Raw genomic sequence first — 18,482 nt, forward strand, 5'->3', positions numbered from 1 at the left:
TAGTAGCCATTTTCAAACTTCACAGGGAGCCTTGAGTTACACTTACAAACCTTCAAGTGACTCAGTTCTGTCCCACTTCAAAAACTGCTAATGGGTCAGGATGGTTGTAACCACTTCTGCAGGCAGGCGAAGCAGTGTCGCTTCAAACGGCCCCACCTTTCGCAAAAGGTCTGTGAATCAGAAAATTATTATCCTAACTTTATTCGATTTTTCTCTCTGCACATCTTCTCATCTCTTGAGATGTGTATCAAGATGGTGCTTTATGTTCCATTTCCTTCTCTCCTACTAACAAGCCTTCCTCTTTCTCACTCTTGGTCCAAGAGACCCTGCAAATTACATACACTCGTCATTCACCTGTCGTGTCTTGTCCACCCACTAAACACTCAAAGACGTCTCCTTGTGAGTCATTTTGCAACCTAAAGTGCGCCTGGAAGCAGGTTCTTGGTGTTGAAATAACTTCTTAAGGATGTCGTGCCTACGCCTGACGACTGCTAACGGTGGGACAGCCATAACCTGCCTTCCTAGGTAATTTCCACTATCGGTCCTGGTCTTCTGGTGTCTCTATTTAATATGCACAATCCTTCCTTAACAAAACAGCCTTTAAGATATTTGACGCTGAAACAGTATTGTCTTCATAAGAATCCTGGAGTAGCTGGAAGCACACGCAGAGCGTGTTATAAGGAAATGTAATCAAACAAAGATTGCAACCGTATGTTTCTGTTCTGATTCTAACCCTGACCAACAGCTGGGGAGCCAAAGGCATTTTAGTCACGTCAAGGTTTCTGGGTACAGTGTTAAGAAACGACAACCATGAAGCATGGCAATGGGGTAAAGTCATGCTCTCTCCTATCCTGCCACATATGCAGAATATCACTTGCCCAATCCCCTGGTATGAAGGGATATGCCATGGCTGCTGGCTGGAAAAAAGGCTGCGTTTGCTTTATGGGAGAATCACAAGAAAAAAGTCTTAGAGTCTATTACATTTGTACATATAATCGTTTTCTAAAGGATTTATTTACTTGTTTGAAATGGAAAGTTACAGACAGGCAGAGGCAGAGAGAGGAGACAGAGAGAGAGACAGAAGGAGAGGGAGAGGGAGAGACAGAAGGAGAGGGAGATGGAGAGGGAGAGGGAGAGGGAGAGAGGAGGGAGGAGGGAGGAGAGAGAGAGAATGTTCCTTCTGCTGGTTCACTCCCCAAATGGCTGTAATGGCCAGAGCTAAGCCGATTGGTACCGAGGAGCTTCTTCCCGGTCTCCCACATGGGTGCAGAGTCCCACCCACTTGGACCATCCTCTGCTACTTTCCCAGGCACATTAGCAGGGAGCTGGATTGGAAGTGGAGCCCTTATAGGATGCTGGCACAGCAGAAGGCAGCTCTACCTGCTCCACCACAGCACCAGCTCCTGTGTATATAATCTCAATCAAAATCTTAATGAAATCCTCAAATGGGTTTAGTTGATAGAGAAAAGCATACTCCTAAGTGGTGCTCAGATATAACTTGACCTGTGGTTTGAAACCCATTCAGCACTGAGAGTCACAGGACTAACCCAGCCCCAGCCGGCCGCTCTGTCCCGGAAGCGCCCTTCCTCTCCTCCCTCCCCCTTCCTCCGGCCCTTCCCTCTGGTCCTGTCTCTCCTCCCTCGGGTTTTCAGGGACGGCACTTGAGAAGCCTCTGGCTTTGTGGGCGTCTCGGGGCCTGCAAGCCCCCCAGCCACTGCTCCTCACAGGGCAGTGCCCCGGAAGCACACGAGGGCGGACATCGCGGAGGAGGGGGTGCAGCGGCCGCGCTGGGCTGACCCTGGCCTCACTCCCCTGGGGCATCAGCTCAGAGTGCCTTCCAGAGCATCCCATGCAGCGAGGCCCAAGCCATGTGTGTGTAGGTGACCGAGCGACGGAGATTCAGGGGTCTCCTCACCGCCCTGAGATTCAGGGGTCTCATCACCGCCTGGCCTTGGCCCAGCTGCGGGAAGCGCCGCCGGACACGTGTGCGACTGGCCGAGCTGGCAGGTTCCGCCTCTACCGCTCAGCGCGGTCTCATCACATGGCCAACCCACGGTGCTGCTAGGGCGACGGATGATTAAGCAGCAGAAGAGAGGATGCGAATAGGAGTGCAGGAGAAACGGAAGGTTTGGGTCTGAATCAGCAGGGTCCTAGTAGAGCTTGTTGAGCTTCTGGAGTCATATAACTTAATAAATAGCATTAATTAGATGCTTGACAAGGCACAGAATTCCAAACCGAAGTGAAAAAGCTAATGGTTATGGATGGTCCAGCAATGTGTACTTATTATGAGCTACAACTCATTTCAAAATTAAGACATTTTTAAAAAGATGGAAAAATATAGTGGTTTGATTTGCGATGTTTTTCTTTAGCTATCACTGCATAACGTTCCTGGTGTGTTGAAAATTATAATTCCATAAATCCTAATAAAATCTCCTTGATTTTGGCCCAATAGGCTATACCAGATAGCCTCAAAACAGCCTGTATATGGAGAAGCAAAAGCTTGTAATGTTTTAGATGACGCACAGTGTAACTGACCCAGAGACACTGAATGATCTTTCTGAAGGCACACAGCTCTGCAGCTATTGGTGAGATTGGCACTGAACTCTCCCCTTTCAGCGGCAGGGGAGGAATTAATTATAAATTATGTCCTACTTAGGGAAAACCCATCAGAAAGATATAAGTCTAGTGATTGTATTCAAATCTCTAGATATCACTTTAATTTTAAATGAAGATTTCCATTCCATTTTTAATGGGTAAGAGGTTAGTTCTAAAAGTTAATGATAGGATTATCAAGAAAATCTCATGGGAGGCATTTTAATACCTGAGAAAGATCATCAAAGCACCAAACAGCTCATTATCGGAAGGGTTTTACTGCATGTCAGACAGCTGCCTGTGAGTTGCTGGCGCTATCGCACGGTCCTGCTGTAGACCATGCTTCATTGCTCACTCTCTAAGGATGACTGTGTATGTATTTGTAAGGAGAAATGGGGCAGGTGCTGTGGCAAAGCAGGTTAGGCCACTGCGTGGGATGCCCACATGATAAATCAGAGTGGCCACAATCCAGCCCCGATTTGCTTCTGACCCAGCTCCCTGCTAATGTGCACGCTGGAGGCAGCAGATCATAGTGTAAGTAACTGGGTCCCTGCCACCCATGTGGGAGACCTGGAGGGTGCTCCTGGCTTTGGCCTGGCCCAGCCCCACTGTTGTGGGCATTTGGGGTGTGAACCAGCAGGAAGGATGGATCTCTCTCTCCTCCTCTGCCCCCACCTCACCTCTCTTTCTCTTTCCCCCTCCTTCTACCTCTTCCTCCCTCTCCTTCTCCCTTTCAAATAAACTCTTAAAATAAAGATGCAATAATAAGTTGTATATCCTCCTGTATTTTAATATTTATCTTTACAAAATTCTTATACATCTTCCAACTTATACTTTGCATAATAAAGCATGTATTCAGAATCATATACACACATCCTATGTATGCTGTGTATGTGTGAGAAAATAAGTGCTCTGTCTCCTGGGGTGTACACGACAGAAAGTGTTTCCAGTGTTTCGGTCATTGGTAGTTGACAGACAGAAGCAGCACACACAGGACAGTGAGTACCAGCAGAAAACCAAAGGAATCCCATGGGATGGAAGTAGATAGACGCTTTTGTAACGAAATGAATCCCATGCGATGGAAGTAGACACTCGGCCATTTGCTTTATGAAGAACTTTATCCCAAGTGGTGACTAAACTTGCTGCCCCACAATGCCCACCTCAGATATTTTTAATTCTTTACATTAAAGTGCTAATTCCTGTAAGATGAAAGCTAAAATGATAGGGTTAGCCTTTCTTTCTTTCTTTCTTTCTTTCTTTTTCTTAAAAAGCATTTTCTATCTTTGAAATCGCTGGATCAGAAAAAAAAAAAAGAAAAAATATGTGGCAGAATTATGCAGGTATTAAAAAATCACGATTTCTGTGGGCAGGTTCGACCAACCTTGACTTGGGCCGTCTTGACAAGAGGTTTGCTTCACGTCCAAGTTCTCCATGGAATCTCCTTTCGAGACGTCGCCCAGAGATGTTCTTTGCTCGAAGATGTTGTTGTTATTGTTAACTTGAGTCCCACTTTGCTTCAGTAGCCTGAACACCTCAGCTTCCAAATCTCTAATCTAGGAAAGAGAAACCCGTGTGTAAACCTCTGGACCACAACTCCTCTCCAAGCACCAGGCAGCGCCGTCTCATTGGTCAGGGACTTAGAAAACACAACTCACCCGCACTTGCAGGCCTTGGACTTCCACAAGATGAGCTTTTTCCAAATCTTCTATTTTCTTTCTTTCAGCTTCTTGTCTTTTGATGAAATCCAGCTCTCTTAAGAAGAAAATAATAAAGCTGATTGTATCAAACACTCAGAAAATAAGGAAATGAGAAAGTGCCATCTGAAGCAGTAAATGCACAGTGGGATAAACAACTGGACAGCTGTTCAACAAAACTCAGTCACAGACCAAACATGCACAATAAGGAAAGGAAAGAAAACATCTTTTTAATGGGTCACAAAGTAAGGAAAAAGGCTTTGATTCTGCCTATTATGATTTTCTTTTCTCACTCTTGATTCCAGAGCACCCATACACATTTAGATAGGAGCTGCGGCACCAGATGTAGGGGAGATAACTACACGTCAGGTAGAACTGGCTCCAGATGTCCAATGTCAGATACAGAGCCAGCTGACGGCAGTGGATGGTAAGAGTCCAATAGAGAGAATTACAGGGAGATTTCTTATTATGAACAATAGTGCAAGTGGGCAGGGCGGGTCCCAAACACCAATGCAAGCACTCTCAGATCTGTGAATGTCAAAGGGAGAAGAAATGCCTGCATTTTGAGAGCTTGGATAGAATATGCAAATTGAACAGGATTCAATACAACATTACCTGCTATGGAGTTAGGCATGTTGAAACAGTGATATATTGAATTCATGGTCACTGAGAACAGTTACTCTCATTTTAATAATAAACTTTTCAATCTCCTTTAAATATGGACAACATTACTTCCATGATAGGAAATAAGAGAGATATGGTGAATTGTAACACACATGCTCAGCTTCCAACACTTGGCACGAAGACCAGAAAAGGTACCAGCACTACTTTTTCTGTGCTAGCTAGCCTGACAAAAAAATGTTGGTGACAGTCTCTCTGGTTGGGCTCCCTGAGACCACATCAAGATCCAACAGATGGAAACAGAGCAGCAGAAGCCAGAAAGAGCTACTGAAATTCAAAAGCAGAACGTGGTGAGGATTTCTCTCATGGTGGTGAACCCAGGCCTCTGCGACTCTCAATAGCGAAGTGCAGAGAGGCAGGGCAGGGGCCAAGCTATCGATATTTACACCGTGTTTAATGGGAAAATTCTGCAAATACTGATTATTAGAAACAGGAGCTGTCTGATCCAGACCCCAACTGCTCCTCTACGTGCACCAAATGTCGTAGCCAGTCATTCAGTAGGACTTTGGCAGGACTTCATGTTTCTAAGTCACAGCTATGTTTCAAAGAAGATAAAGAAATTCAAATATTTTAAGTTACTGTCAATGACTGACCATCAAAAAAGAAATCAGGGGGCAACTGGTTGCCAAAGAAATTATAAAGCGTAAGAAATAAATATTATCTTCTTTGAGAAAATGATGTAAGTGATACCCAAAATGTGTTTCTGCTGTCCACTTCTGCCTACCGATGCTCCTGAGAGGGGTAACTCTGAGAGCATCTTTCCTGTTCCACCAGATATCTTGGAGTCGGTGGACACCAACCTTCTTTACACACACATAATCAATCTTTAGCTACTGAAGGCTGCTTACTTTTGTTGAAAATCCTTGATCAACTTCTTCGCCTTGTTGTATTTCTTTTCCAGGGCCTGATACTGGCTTTGGGTCTCTTTGAGATGCTCATTCACTGTGTGACATAACGTTTGGGCCTCAATCCAGTAGCTCTCTAGCTTCAGCATTCTTTCTTTATTCTCTTCGATGTTTTGTTGCAGTTGGGTTTTTTCTAGTTCCCACCTCACTTTCTCATTTTCTGCTGCTTGCAGCTGGAGAAAGCAAAGGTCAAGGCAAAGGTAATTTGGAAACTTTTCTTGCAAAAACTGCTTATATTTTATAGCCTGTTTTAGATTACATTCTACTGTTACAGAGACTCTGTATCTAAACGCCTCGAGATGAGAAGACCAAATATCCTTTCCATGATTTTGAAAAGTGAAATGCTTTGTCCAAGTCGCACATCTGATACATGATAAAGCATGAATTTGATTCCAAGTCCCATGACTGTCTTTCATGCCACTCACTCTGAGATTCCACGAGCAGTAGAAGATGTTTTAGAGTTCGCTCATATCCAATGAACATCAACACACTTTCTTTGAGAGTTTTTAAAATAAGAAGTAAAAATTAACACTCAGTTAATTTAGGGATGGGGAAAGGCAAGGAGGGAAAGAAAGGGGTAGAAGCCCACAGTGGCCTGATGGTTAAGCGAGGGGCCCTGCAGTCCTTCAGCTTAGACTTAAACCCCAGTTCTGCCACTGCTGGCCTTTAAATCTCAGGCAGGTAACTCAAGTTCTCTGAGAGTCCCTTATGTGACCTACACAACAGAAACGTCATGGACACATCAGCACTCTGGGAATAGCTCCCTCAGCATAATAATCACCTGGGGAATATTAGCTATTTTTACTCTGTTTTTAATCATTTTGATGATATTATTACATTCTTTATTTCCATCGATGTGAACATAGTCAACACCTCATTATTTCACAGGCAGTGTTATGAATTCCTAGAGTCTTATAAACCTCAGTTCATAGACAAGTTTTAAAAAACACTCTATTAAAAAGTAAATTGTTTCTTGATTATTTTAAATTCCTCCAATGAACCACAAAGGCAGCCTTTTGGGATCTCTGCTTCCAGGGAGTTTTAGTACACTAGTCTAACATGCTCATCGCTAAAGCAATTCCACATGGACCGTTCAGAAGAGTGCTCAAAAGTCACTTATTCACAACAGCTGTCTGGCATTCAAACTCGTGCTGCAGCTTACTTGCTACAAAGGCATTATAAACCAGCAATGTTCTAAATCATGCAGCATTCACACACGTGTACATATGAACATATGTACATGCAAGTATATAAACACATGTATCTTTCTGCATACGTTTTTAAGTAAACACATTTGTCAAAGAGATTATAAAGCTAAAAAGCAGCCAAAGCAGTTCAAAATCAGTAACTCTATTATCAACTTGAATAATATAAAGAATCATAATAAAGTAAGCTAATCTGTGGCTATTACATATCAATGTTATCACAATGAGAAAAACAAAACAGTTTATCATAGTTTGTAAATTAAATGTTTACATTCTAACATATCAGCTCCACTAAAATATCTATAAACACAAGGGAATCTTTTCCCTGGATACAACCAGCAATTTTTTTTTAAAACCAAACTTTTATTTTTCCTATGTTAAGAAACATTAACAATTTAAAACAGGATTAGTTTTTTTTTTTTTTACTGTATCTTTTATTAAGAAATTTTTTTTTCATCAAATTGTTTATTTACCAACTACCACTAACTTAAAACTCATTGTGCACAGAGCTGAGTTGACACCATGAATGATGCACAGACGTGTTCTGACTAAAGAGCTATGGGGTGTATCAGCCGGCCGAGAACACCATTTAACCAACGTGGCCTCGCTCATAAATCTCCGCTTAAAAAACACATGGAAAAATCCAAACCAGTGTTTAACATGAACAGGAAAACACATCTTTAGTGGTGGGGGAGTAATTCTACCTGAATTTTAAAGGAATCATAGAAAACATGAAGGAATGTTATTTTTAAAACAATTTAAAAGATAGTTTAAAAGTATCTGAGATTATGTATTTAACAAAACTAAACACAATTTCTAGAACTGTGTCTCACACAAGTATGTTATAATTACCAGTTAAGAATATTCTTTTGAATCTTGAATTATTTCATATATAGGGACTAAAAAATACTTCCTTTTATTAAAACTTTTCTCTACCATAAATTTAGATAATATGAACTAAACATGTCTAAAAACCTCTAGCAGTTCTTGGAAGTTGAAGTCAATTACCCACGTATCGTATTGATTGCATAACATTTAATTATTAGAAATTGGAATTGCTGCTATCAAAAATAATTAATGTGTTATATTTAAAGAATACATTGTTTAAGTTAAAAAAAATAAATGTTTGAAGCTATTCACAATAAGGCAAATAAAGAGAAGCAGGTAACACAGACTAGCTTATGCTTAAGGAATCAGTGAATAAAACACACGAACACTGGAAGCATTAAAAATACTAATTTTTGAGGAAATCTCCAAGGGAATTGGCCACATATACACAAATGCTTGTGCAGGTTTCAGTATATATGTCAATGCAATGTTATCGGCACGGAGGCAGGCATGGGTGCCTGCTCTCCCAGGCAGGTTTCTCTACACCCACTAACACTGGAAACGAATCGCCCTTGCGTGTTCTTTCAACTGCACCAAGGAGCAAACCCTTTAGCGCTAGGGTGTAGTGACCCATGGCATCCGAAGTTCAACAAGCACAATGTGGACACCGCTTATTGGTGCTTACCTTGGTCTTCAGTTTTTGAATCTCTGCCTCTGTGACTGCATGTTTGATTTGCAACTGAAAATTGAAAAGAGAGAACACATCTGAACGGAGACAGTACACCCATCTTTCCGAAGCCTCAGCAACTACACACATACTTTAGTCCCTTGCAAAAGCCTAGGAAAGTGCTGTAGCACAGCAGGTTGTAAATGCAAACGCCTGGGGTGCAAAACGACTCAGCGCAAACCAATTCAGCACAGGGCTTCCGGCTCACGTGCCCTAAGGTGAGATTAGGTTCACCGGTTTAATTGCTCAGGGACCAAAGAGAAGGAAACACGTTTTCCTGCCCTCTTTGCCGCTCTTCCTTTATGTGAGTGTCAGGGCGAGTCAGTGGCTCCGTGGCCCGAGCTGGAAGAGAGGTGGCGCTCTGGCTCTGTGAGTCCCACGCTTGTTCTGCTGAGCTCAGCCGCGCCTTGGGGGAGGGGAAGGATGCAGCTCACAGCGGAACCTCCGATAGACATATTTTTTTCATTGCAGAAAAGGTGCAGATCGAGATTTCTGCCCTCCAGAAGGCCCACTCGTGGGGAAGGCTCACACCCCCCTCTGCAGCTTGGGAGCAAGCGCAAGTTGGCTTCACCCCTTCCCCTTGCTCTGTCTCCTTTGTAAGGGGAGAACGGATGAATCATTAATTTCCTTCAGGGACAGGTAAATGCCCTCAAATTCAGGGGAAACAATTTATGGATTCACAGCTCCTGGTCTGACATCCTCGGGGCCGGGTGTGTTTGGAATTCAGAATTCTTCCGATGTCAGAGCGGTGACAAATGCATCTCTGGGGAGCACACATTCCCCGCGGCGGGGTCTGTGTAATCAAACACAGGAGTACTTCTGCCAGCAAGCACGAGAAGGTTCCCCTGAAGTGAGCTCTGAAGTACTGGAAAGGCATCCTGCCTGGGCCAGGTTGTCACCAAAAGATAAAAACGTGCCACAAAGTTACAGAAAAGAGCATCTTCAGGGCCTTGCGGATTTCGGACTGGACACAAGGGGCCCTGCACGCACACCACGCATGTAGTCAAGCCAGTCTGCGAGAGTTCCCAATCACAGAAGAGTGGGTGTGCACGAAAAAGGGCAGGGCTGTGGAACCCTCACAGCTGCACCTGAACTTCGAAACCACAGCCCCTCACCCACTCGGCTCTCTTGAGTTACAACTTGTATTTCCTTGGTTGGTCCTCACCCAGTGTTGGGGGCCTGGGGGAGGCAGAAGGGAAAGCAGGAAGAATCAACAACAGGGCAATGGGGTCAACTTCCCAGGAGTCGGGGGTCTGCAAGCTCCCAGCGAGGTGCCCCCTCCTCAGTGCTCCGGGCTCTCTCGTGACACAGGAGGGGGTGACTCCACTGCGGACGCCACTGCTGCCCCCGCTCCGCCCACACACCTCCTGTCTCACTCTCACTCTCTCCTCTTTTTCCTTCCACCTGCAGTGTCTGTGCCCCAGGGGTCTCCAGAGAGGCAGGGTCCTCCCTGCCAACGTTGAATTCTTTTCTGAGGCCCAAATAGCCCATCCTGCGGCTTCTTACCATAGCCCCAGGCACACCACCATTACTTCCTGCCTGTAGTCCTAGTGTGCCTGGCTGGGAACCTGCCACAGGCTTTCTCAGTGACCAGACGGGGAAGGTTTAGCAAAGACAGCAGTGCTGCTCTGCATCTTGCTGCCAAGTTCTGTGCCCACTCAAAGCCCTGGGAGGGAGGTAGCTTCCGAGAGCCCAGCGATGCTGGCAAGTCAGATGAGCAGGTTCCTGTGCCCCAGGGCTCCTGCAAGGCCGGCTCCTGGAGCAAACTCACTACTGCAAAGTCACGGATCCTTGGGTTTCTGGAACTCACTTTAGATGTGGGAAGCTGAGGCTCACAGCCGTCTGGCCTGGGCTAGCCCTCACAGTCAATCAATCATCATGAAAGCCAGGACATTTCTTGAAGAGTTTCTGCATACAGTATACTGCAAAGATAACCCTTTACCCACTAAGAAAGATCAGGGCTAACCTCCCGCACCAATATGATAAAGTTAAAGGGCAAAAGACATTAGACATATGGTCTCTATATAAATCTATAAATGTGTGTTATGTGCACACACGCGCGTCTGCACTCACATACATGAAACTTTCTCATGCAGGCATTGTACTCCAGTGTGCACACGCGTGAGCATGCCGAGTCTCTAATGGTTGCTGACCAAAGGGTCTACTCCGTGTCTGTTCTGTTATATGCCAAGTGTGAGGAGTGGTTAAGTTAGACTGCTGGAGTTTATCTCGGGCTTGCGATGCACTCATGTGGCCCGGGGAAAAATGACTTCTCTTTCCTCACCTGAAAATGCAGTTGCTTATAAGTTATGAGCTTCCTCCCTGCAAGATAAAGCGAGATGACCCTTGTAAAGCATTCAGCACCGTGGCTAAGCATAGACTAAGTCCTTACGAAGGTCAGCCAAGACCAACAAAGAACTCAAAGAAAATTACAACTCCACTTCTCGCACGGAAGTGCTAACTGCTGTACAATGTCACACCCGGAATGAAATGAACACCTCTGGGTGCCGCAGAAGAGGAACAAGAAATCAAAGGCACACATTTCACAGCGGACCCTGCCCTGTGGGTGAGCGCCCGATGCTATTTTCTTGGCAGGGAACACACAGTAGGGCGACCAAGCCTACGTCCTGCAGCTGCCTGGGACTACGGGCTTCCTCTGCCTCTAAGTTGTTCTCTGGGGCTTGATGGGCCTCAGAGACCTCCCTGTCATGAGGAAGACAAAACTGCTTCCCAAAGGGGTAAAGGAACTTGACAGAAGAAGTAGAGCTGGTAAAAGGCTGAGTTGTCTTACTCGACAGCAGGTCTGTTTTCCTCAAGAGATTTATGCCAGAGACCAATAACCTTTCTAAGGGGCAGGTGCAGGAGTCTGTGAGAAGGGACAGGCTGGCTGCAGGGAGAGCAGGTCAACAGGGCTGGGTAACAGAAACGCAGCCTGAGCTGCCTGCCGGGGCTTTCGGACCTCTGAGAACCTGGGTTTGGAGAGAAGGCTTGGAATGCGAGAACCAGATGGAAAAAGGTGGGGGATGACAGCTCAGGGTCTTCTCACCAAAGACCAATCCTGTCATCTCTCAGACCGCTTTTAACGTGAACGCCACAACAGGCATCCCAGGACCCACGTCCAAATAAACAGACACTTCCCACAGAGAACAACAGCTCCCAGCATTCTGCAGAGGCACCTGTGGTTCGTAGTGTCTGTTTATTTCTCTCAAAGAGACAAACATGGAGCATGTGTGCATAGACTGAATCAGTGTAACCCAAATACAACTGCTAGAAATAGAAACATCTTTACACGGAAACATAAATAACGAGACTGAACTTCGGTACCCTCTCCACTTGTCTTGTGCAGGCAAGAAAAACATTTCTTCTTGAAAAAGTAAATCTATATATATAATATTTGTAGGAAGGATTTTTAATGGAGTATTAGAAATGATCTAATCAGATAAGGGCTTTATCCTCTTTATAAAGTGATTTCATAATTGGAACCAGACTTTTTACAAATTATCTTTGTGAGTATTTGCCTGATGTGTGTCTTACCATCAAGAGAATAAGCTCCACAAAATAAGTCAGCAAACCTATATTTACTGACATTTTAGTGCTGGCAAAATTAAGCCACACCCTACTCTCTTTATAAATGACACCCATCTTTACGTTAACGTTCTCTCAGGGAATGGTACATGCTGAATGAGATGAAAGAGGCTGACTGAACCACACTATGATACACAGATTTCGAGTAGGGTGAGACCCTCCAAGGAGGTCACTCTCTGAGTAGGAACTCATAAGCTGGTTATTAATAATGAAGATGCCAGATGCAGGCAACAGCTCCTTTTATAGTAAGAATCTGTTTACTGTCAAGTAGACAACAATTTACAGCTTGTCTATGTGTTAATGGAAAGTTCCATAAAGAATACATTATCATCTAATGCATTATAATGTTTATGGATTTTTTTCATAGACTTAAACAAATAAAATAACGTAAATTTCAGACTTTTTGTTTTTCCTCCAGAGAAATGTACAACGTACTCGCTGGAGCTAGCAGCTGCAACTCCTGATGAGGAGAAGGGAGATGCTGGATTGTCAGCCTCTGTGGCTCCTAGTGCAGCCTGTACCTCCTTCCCACCAAATCTCCAGTGAAATCATCTTGGAGAAAGAAAAACTCATAGCTCTAAATGGACACTAAAACTGAACACAACTGTCCAAAAATATGAAAGTGTCATCGAGGTGAATTAAGAAAAATCTGTCCAATTTCACTCCAGTGACAGGGAGACACTTTGTGCTGGGAATGTGGACGACCTCCACCATGGCAACCAGGAGTGGGACCTTAGCTGGGTTCTTTAACTCCCTCATTAGTCTACAGTTGCTCAGAAGGCAATGACTAACATAGGCAAAGAATGCAGGAAGGTGGCTGATGTCTTGCATTGCCTGGGACAATGCATAATTTCAACTACAGACCTCAATATCAAGTGGTATAGACAAGGATACAGGGGTGGAGGAGTGGCCGGGGGTAGGCAGCAGCATTGTGGCATAGTGGGTTAAGCCCACTCCTGCGACACTGGCATCCCATATGAGTGCTAGTTCAACTCATGGCTGCTCCATTTCCAAAACAGCTCCCTGCGAATGCACCTGAGAAAGCAGTAGAAGATGGTCCAAGTGCTTGAGACCCCACCGCCCATGGGGGAGATCCAGATGAAGTTCCAGGCTCCTGGCTTTGGAAGACCTTTTTCTATCTCTGTGACTTGGCCTTTCAAATACAGTTTAAAAAATCTTTAAGAAGAGAGAGAGAGAAAGACATAATGGAAATCATTGTTTTTCTTCAACTTAGGGAACTGAGTAGTGAGATCTGAGCATATCGCATCTTACAGTACAGAGAACTGCCCCAGACAACAGATGCCAGAAAAGAGCAAGCAGGCTGGAAACTGGGTAACTAGTTGTGTCGTCCTGGTGTAGATCCAGAAAGGGATTCATCAATTTTAAAAGTAAATAATTACTAACAAGCAAAACAGCTGCTGCCTCATTTCAAGACAAAAGAAAAACAAGCAAACCTTGTCTATTATCAGAAACTACAGAAGAAGGTAAAGAAAGTATCAGATTGGAAACACAAATAAGTGAACTAAATTCTGTATCCCCAAAGTAAAGATATTTCACAGTAACTTTTTGAAATATCAGGCAGAACATAAAGAAAGAAAGTAAAAATGGAGAATAAGAAAATGATACACTAAATAAGGAATAAGCCTCTTTCCATGTGCTCAAGAGAACACAGGAATTGAAGGTAAAAGCACATTTTAATCCTACAGAAAATGGAATGTTGGCATAACAAGAAAAATCTGAGAAAAACTCTCAGACCCAGAAAAAAAGAGAACAAAACCATTAAAAAAAGCACTAAATACTGATGACACTGTTTCAAGAAAAGAAACAAATAGGAAATAATCAAAATTGAAAAAAAAATAATGGGATAAAATGAAAGCAAATTAAAATAAAACCAAATCAAAATAGAAAACAAACAAAAGAAAGAGGCATAATTCAGGATAATGTGAAACCAAGCTTAAAGTAAGGCAAAATGCATAAGCATCCAAATGTCAGGTTGTCACAACACTTTTCCTTTTAAATATGCTTTAAACAAGGAAGCTTGGCCTACACTGTTTTCTGTGGATAAACCCAGTTCATTATCATTTCTATGTGATGCTCATTAGAATGTCATTCTCAGGGAAGCTCCTGAAAACAATGTCCTCCACAGACACTTACATTATTTAAAGATACACTCTGAAAGATGAAAGGCTCAGAATTTAAGAATTAGGAAATTATGCTGTGAAAGGAATAAGAGTGGAAACTGATTAATCTCAGAGTATAACTACTTGTTACAACTGTTACTCTAAAGCTATCTGAAAATATAAGTTTTTAAAAATGTAACAAATTTTACTAACTATGTCTTTTAGGCTCAAACTTGTATTATATAGGAAGTATTCTTATGATATTGTGTTATTCTGAATTTTAAAAATTATAGAATTAAGAATACTTTTGAACAGCTTGAAGATACTTTTTTGTAAAAACCAATAAGCATAAAAGAAATATAAGCATGAAATTGATTCAGAGTAATTAACTCTGAATAATTACACAAAATTTTAATTGGTTAAGTTTTCTTAGTAAAAGATACAGACTCCAAGAGTATGTTCTTGTTAAGTTACAGTAAAACAAAGTACAGCAACAACATTTACATTCAACACAGGTATATACTTGCACTGGTGTGGTTACCTCGCTATGTCAACAAAAATATCAGTCTGAATATTAACATTAGACAAAGGATTCTCAATGGTTAAAAAAAAATCATTAAGTCATGTTTCAAGTACTTTCAACATAGCATCAAAGCAGATAACCAAGCTATAAGACACAAAGTACAATAGTGAGGTGTAAATTCATTGTATGATCCTTGGTTCCGGAGGCTAAGTAAGGAACACTGAATAAGGATACAGAAGATAGAGAAGGTCTAAAACACAATGGCCAATGTTATCAAAAGAGTCCCTGAGAATCTACAGTGAAACAAGACAGTCCCTGAGAATCTACAGTGAAGCACAGTCACTTCTATCACAAGTCGTGCATCTTAATCCACAATAAAAGTGTCACTTTCAAAAACCCAAATCTGAAGAGACAGCATTACCCAGCCACAATGTAAGAAACATTAAATTAAAAAGTTACAAATTAAAAACTATTCCCTCAAGTAACCAAGTCAAAGAGAAAATAAAACAACAAAAATAAAAATTACAGACGGTTTGGAAAGTGATGACAAGAAGAATGCACATTGCAACTAAAAGATGCGGCCAAAGGCATACTAGGAGACAGACTTATAATTTTAACGGCATTCACATCCAAACAATAAAGTGTGACACTAAATTAAGCACTGATTGCAAGGAGTTAGAATAGGAGAAATCAAACATGCTGAAGCAACACAGGGCGATGGGACTGACAACACCAACAGAAGGCAGAAATGACTGAATCAGGTAGGGGAAGCCCTGTTTAATACAATACCAATACGTTAAACTAACGAAGGCTACTTCCTCCCTCTCTTGAGTCCAACTATAGAGAGGCCAAAAGAGAAAAAGCATCACACAAAGGCCTCAGGGTCTCATTCATCAGCGACATAAAAGCCTGTGAGATGCTTAAGAAACAGATCACTGTGTTCCCAGGTGTCTGGGAAACTGAGGCTCTGCAGCAGGGGCACTCAGCAACCAGGAGAGGGGACGGCAGTTTATCTTCTGACTGCCGCGCACGGCCTGGCTGCGCCTGCATTGGGAGGCACACTGGCCAGCGCAGCCTATGCCAGGCCCTGCTGGGACCTCCGGGCCCCTGGCACAGCCTGCAGTGCCGCACAGCAGGAAGGCAGCAGCCAGTGAGCCCACAGCAGGGCAGCACTGGGCCCCATCACAGCCAGGGGAGCTGGAGCTCACTACCTTGTGAATATATAATATACACATATAAATACAGTTAACTGAAACACACAAAACAAAACAGAACAAAAAAAATGCGGTGAGGGGAGAGGAGGTACTGGACAGTACGCCTGGTTATTATCTTGTTAAGTGGCAGAGAGAAGTATCCATCTGCTTTATATACTGCTAGGCAAAAATCACCTAGGACCAAGGAAAAGCAAGTCAGGGGAAATCAAAAGAAAATGCATTGACTTTTAGGAAGCAGATGAAAATCTGGCCTATCTAATGACAATCAGGTAGAAAGATAAAAAAGAAGCAAGGAGGTATGAAAATGCAAACTCTGAAACAAGGCAGCAGATGTTAAGTTCCAGTACTAAAGTGACTAAAGTAATCGTGAACTGACTGAATTATCCACTTAACTGACAAAAATTCACTCCCAGGTTAGGATGGGACAGACACTGGAACAAAAGACAGGAATGGCTGAAAATAAAGATATAGAGAAAAAAAAAGCAAATATAAAAGAAGGCCAGAACTGAAGTTTTACCATAAGACAACATAGATTTAGGGGAAAAACGTATCAGAAGGGATAAGAGATACGCTATAATCAATCAAAACGGTGTAATAGTCCTGAACATATATACAGCTAGCATCAAAGATTTAAGGGATAAAACTACAACTGACAGAATTATAGGGAGGAACACATGACTGTAGCTGGTCATTTGAACACACGATTTACAGAACTGGTAGATCAGGCAGACAAATCTAAGTCATACTACAGGAAAAATGCATGTGTGTATTTGTATTACTAATCTTATATATTAAAATGTATATTAAATATATATTGAAATCTATATTGAAATACACATTAATCATATATGTTAAATATATATAAATGTCAGACCCAAATATAGTGTATGTGTGGTTTTCATATTTACTAGAAATAGTAAACCAAAACTGTTTTTGAATCAAGTTATAAAAAAATCTCAAAATTCGTAAATGATAGCAATTATGTGGAATACGTTTTCTGATTAGCATGTAATAAAGTCCAATAAAATTTAGCAAAATAAATGTTGATATGCCTTAAAAATAAAAAATGCAATTCAATACTTCTTATGTTAAAGAGGAAAACACAAGAGAAATTATCTATCAATGACAATGATACTCTACATGTAAAAACTTGTGACATATAGCTTAAGCAAGAATCAGAAAAGAATCATAGCTTTAATTATATTTATCATGATGCAAGAGTAATTAAAAATAAATGTACTAACTAATTCATCAAAAACAAGAAAGGAAGGAAAATATATTGATAGGAAACAATCAAATAATGCTTTTTTAATTAAAAAATAAATTATTAGGAATGTCAAATTTATCATGAAAGATAAAATCATGAAAGTAAGAAAAAGGTGAAGACATTAAAATAAAGAATATTGAAATGGTAATTAATTATAGTTATAAAATGTCAATACCTATAAAATCATTTCATAAAAATATGCTAACATATACACAAAGCCTAAAGAAAATATTCAAATGTCTTTAAAAATTCAAAAATACCAATATTGGCCTGCTTAGATGGAAAACTTGAGTTAAAAATCATTATTATAAAAGGTATTTAAAATCTTCCTCCACAGATACACAGATGGTTTATGGCTAAGTAGTAACAAACTTTTGAGAACAGGAATTTCTATCTTATGTAAATCCTTACGTCTCTTTTATAAAAGCCATTTCTGCAAACAGGACAATCGTCTTTACACTGCAGGTCACAGGTTCTTTTCGACAGCTGTTGACTGACCCACTCTGGTTACGTTTTCTATCCCTTACCAGTTGCACGTTCATTTAGCTAACAGTGGGATCAGACACGCAGACTTGACTTCAACGTATACCCCATATACTTGGATTGAAAGAGTCAGTGTAATAAAAATGTCAGTTCTCTGCAAATTAATTTACAGGGCAATGTAATTACAATAAAAATTGCAAGGGAATTGTTCAAGGAAATTAAATTAACAAAATGATTCAAATGTTTTTTTTGAATAAGCTGAAAAGTGGAAGGGTATCTGAAGAGAAGAGTTAGATGGATCTGACTAGATCGATCAATGTTAATGTATATTTTAACAGTCCTGCCCTGAAGAAAAATGAAGAGATGGAACATAATGTGCAAGCCAAAAGCAGTGCCGAGCGTATAGGCACAGGGTCTGTAGATAACCATGTCGGCCCTCCAACCACAGGGCAATGGACAAAGGAGCATTTAATGAAAGGGCTGGCCAATCTGTCAGCTTTTTAGAAAAATTAAAATAGGCACCTGTCTTATACCACATAACAAATTCCAGCAATGCTTGATATCATTCATTCACTAAATATTTAAGTACTAACTCTATTGCAAGAACTGTGTGAGGCGGTGGGAAGACACACAATGCACCAGAGGTAGAGCTGATTGA

The 18,482-nt window shown here is 41.8% G+C and overlaps 1 protein-coding gene across 7 annotated transcripts in view; it reads right to left on the reverse strand.

Moving 5' to 3' along the window:
• The window catches only part of PPP1R9A (protein phosphatase 1 regulatory subunit 9A), a 326,933-nt gene that overhangs the window by 50,717 nt on the left and 257,734 nt on the right, over positions 1-18,482 (reverse strand). For all 7 annotated transcript variants that reach the window (XM_062178639.1, XM_062178637.1, XM_062178638.1 and 4 more), the window contains 4 exons: positions 8,591-8,644; positions 5,816-6,045; positions 4,248-4,344; positions 3,974-4,145 (listed from right to left, as the gene is read on the reverse strand). In XM_062178639.1, coding sequence (XP_062034623.1) covers positions 3,974-4,145; positions 4,248-4,344; positions 5,816-6,045; positions 8,591-8,644 — 553 coding nt within the window. The remainder of the gene's footprint in view (positions 1-3,973; positions 4,146-4,247; positions 4,345-5,815; positions 6,046-8,590; positions 8,645-18,482) is intronic.

This window comes from Lepus europaeus, chromosome 20, assembly GCF_033115175.1.
Source record: "Lepus europaeus isolate LE1 chromosome 20, mLepTim1.pri, whole genome shotgun sequence".
Classification (NCBI taxonomy): Eukaryota; Metazoa; Chordata; class Mammalia; order Lagomorpha; family Leporidae; genus Lepus; species Lepus europaeus.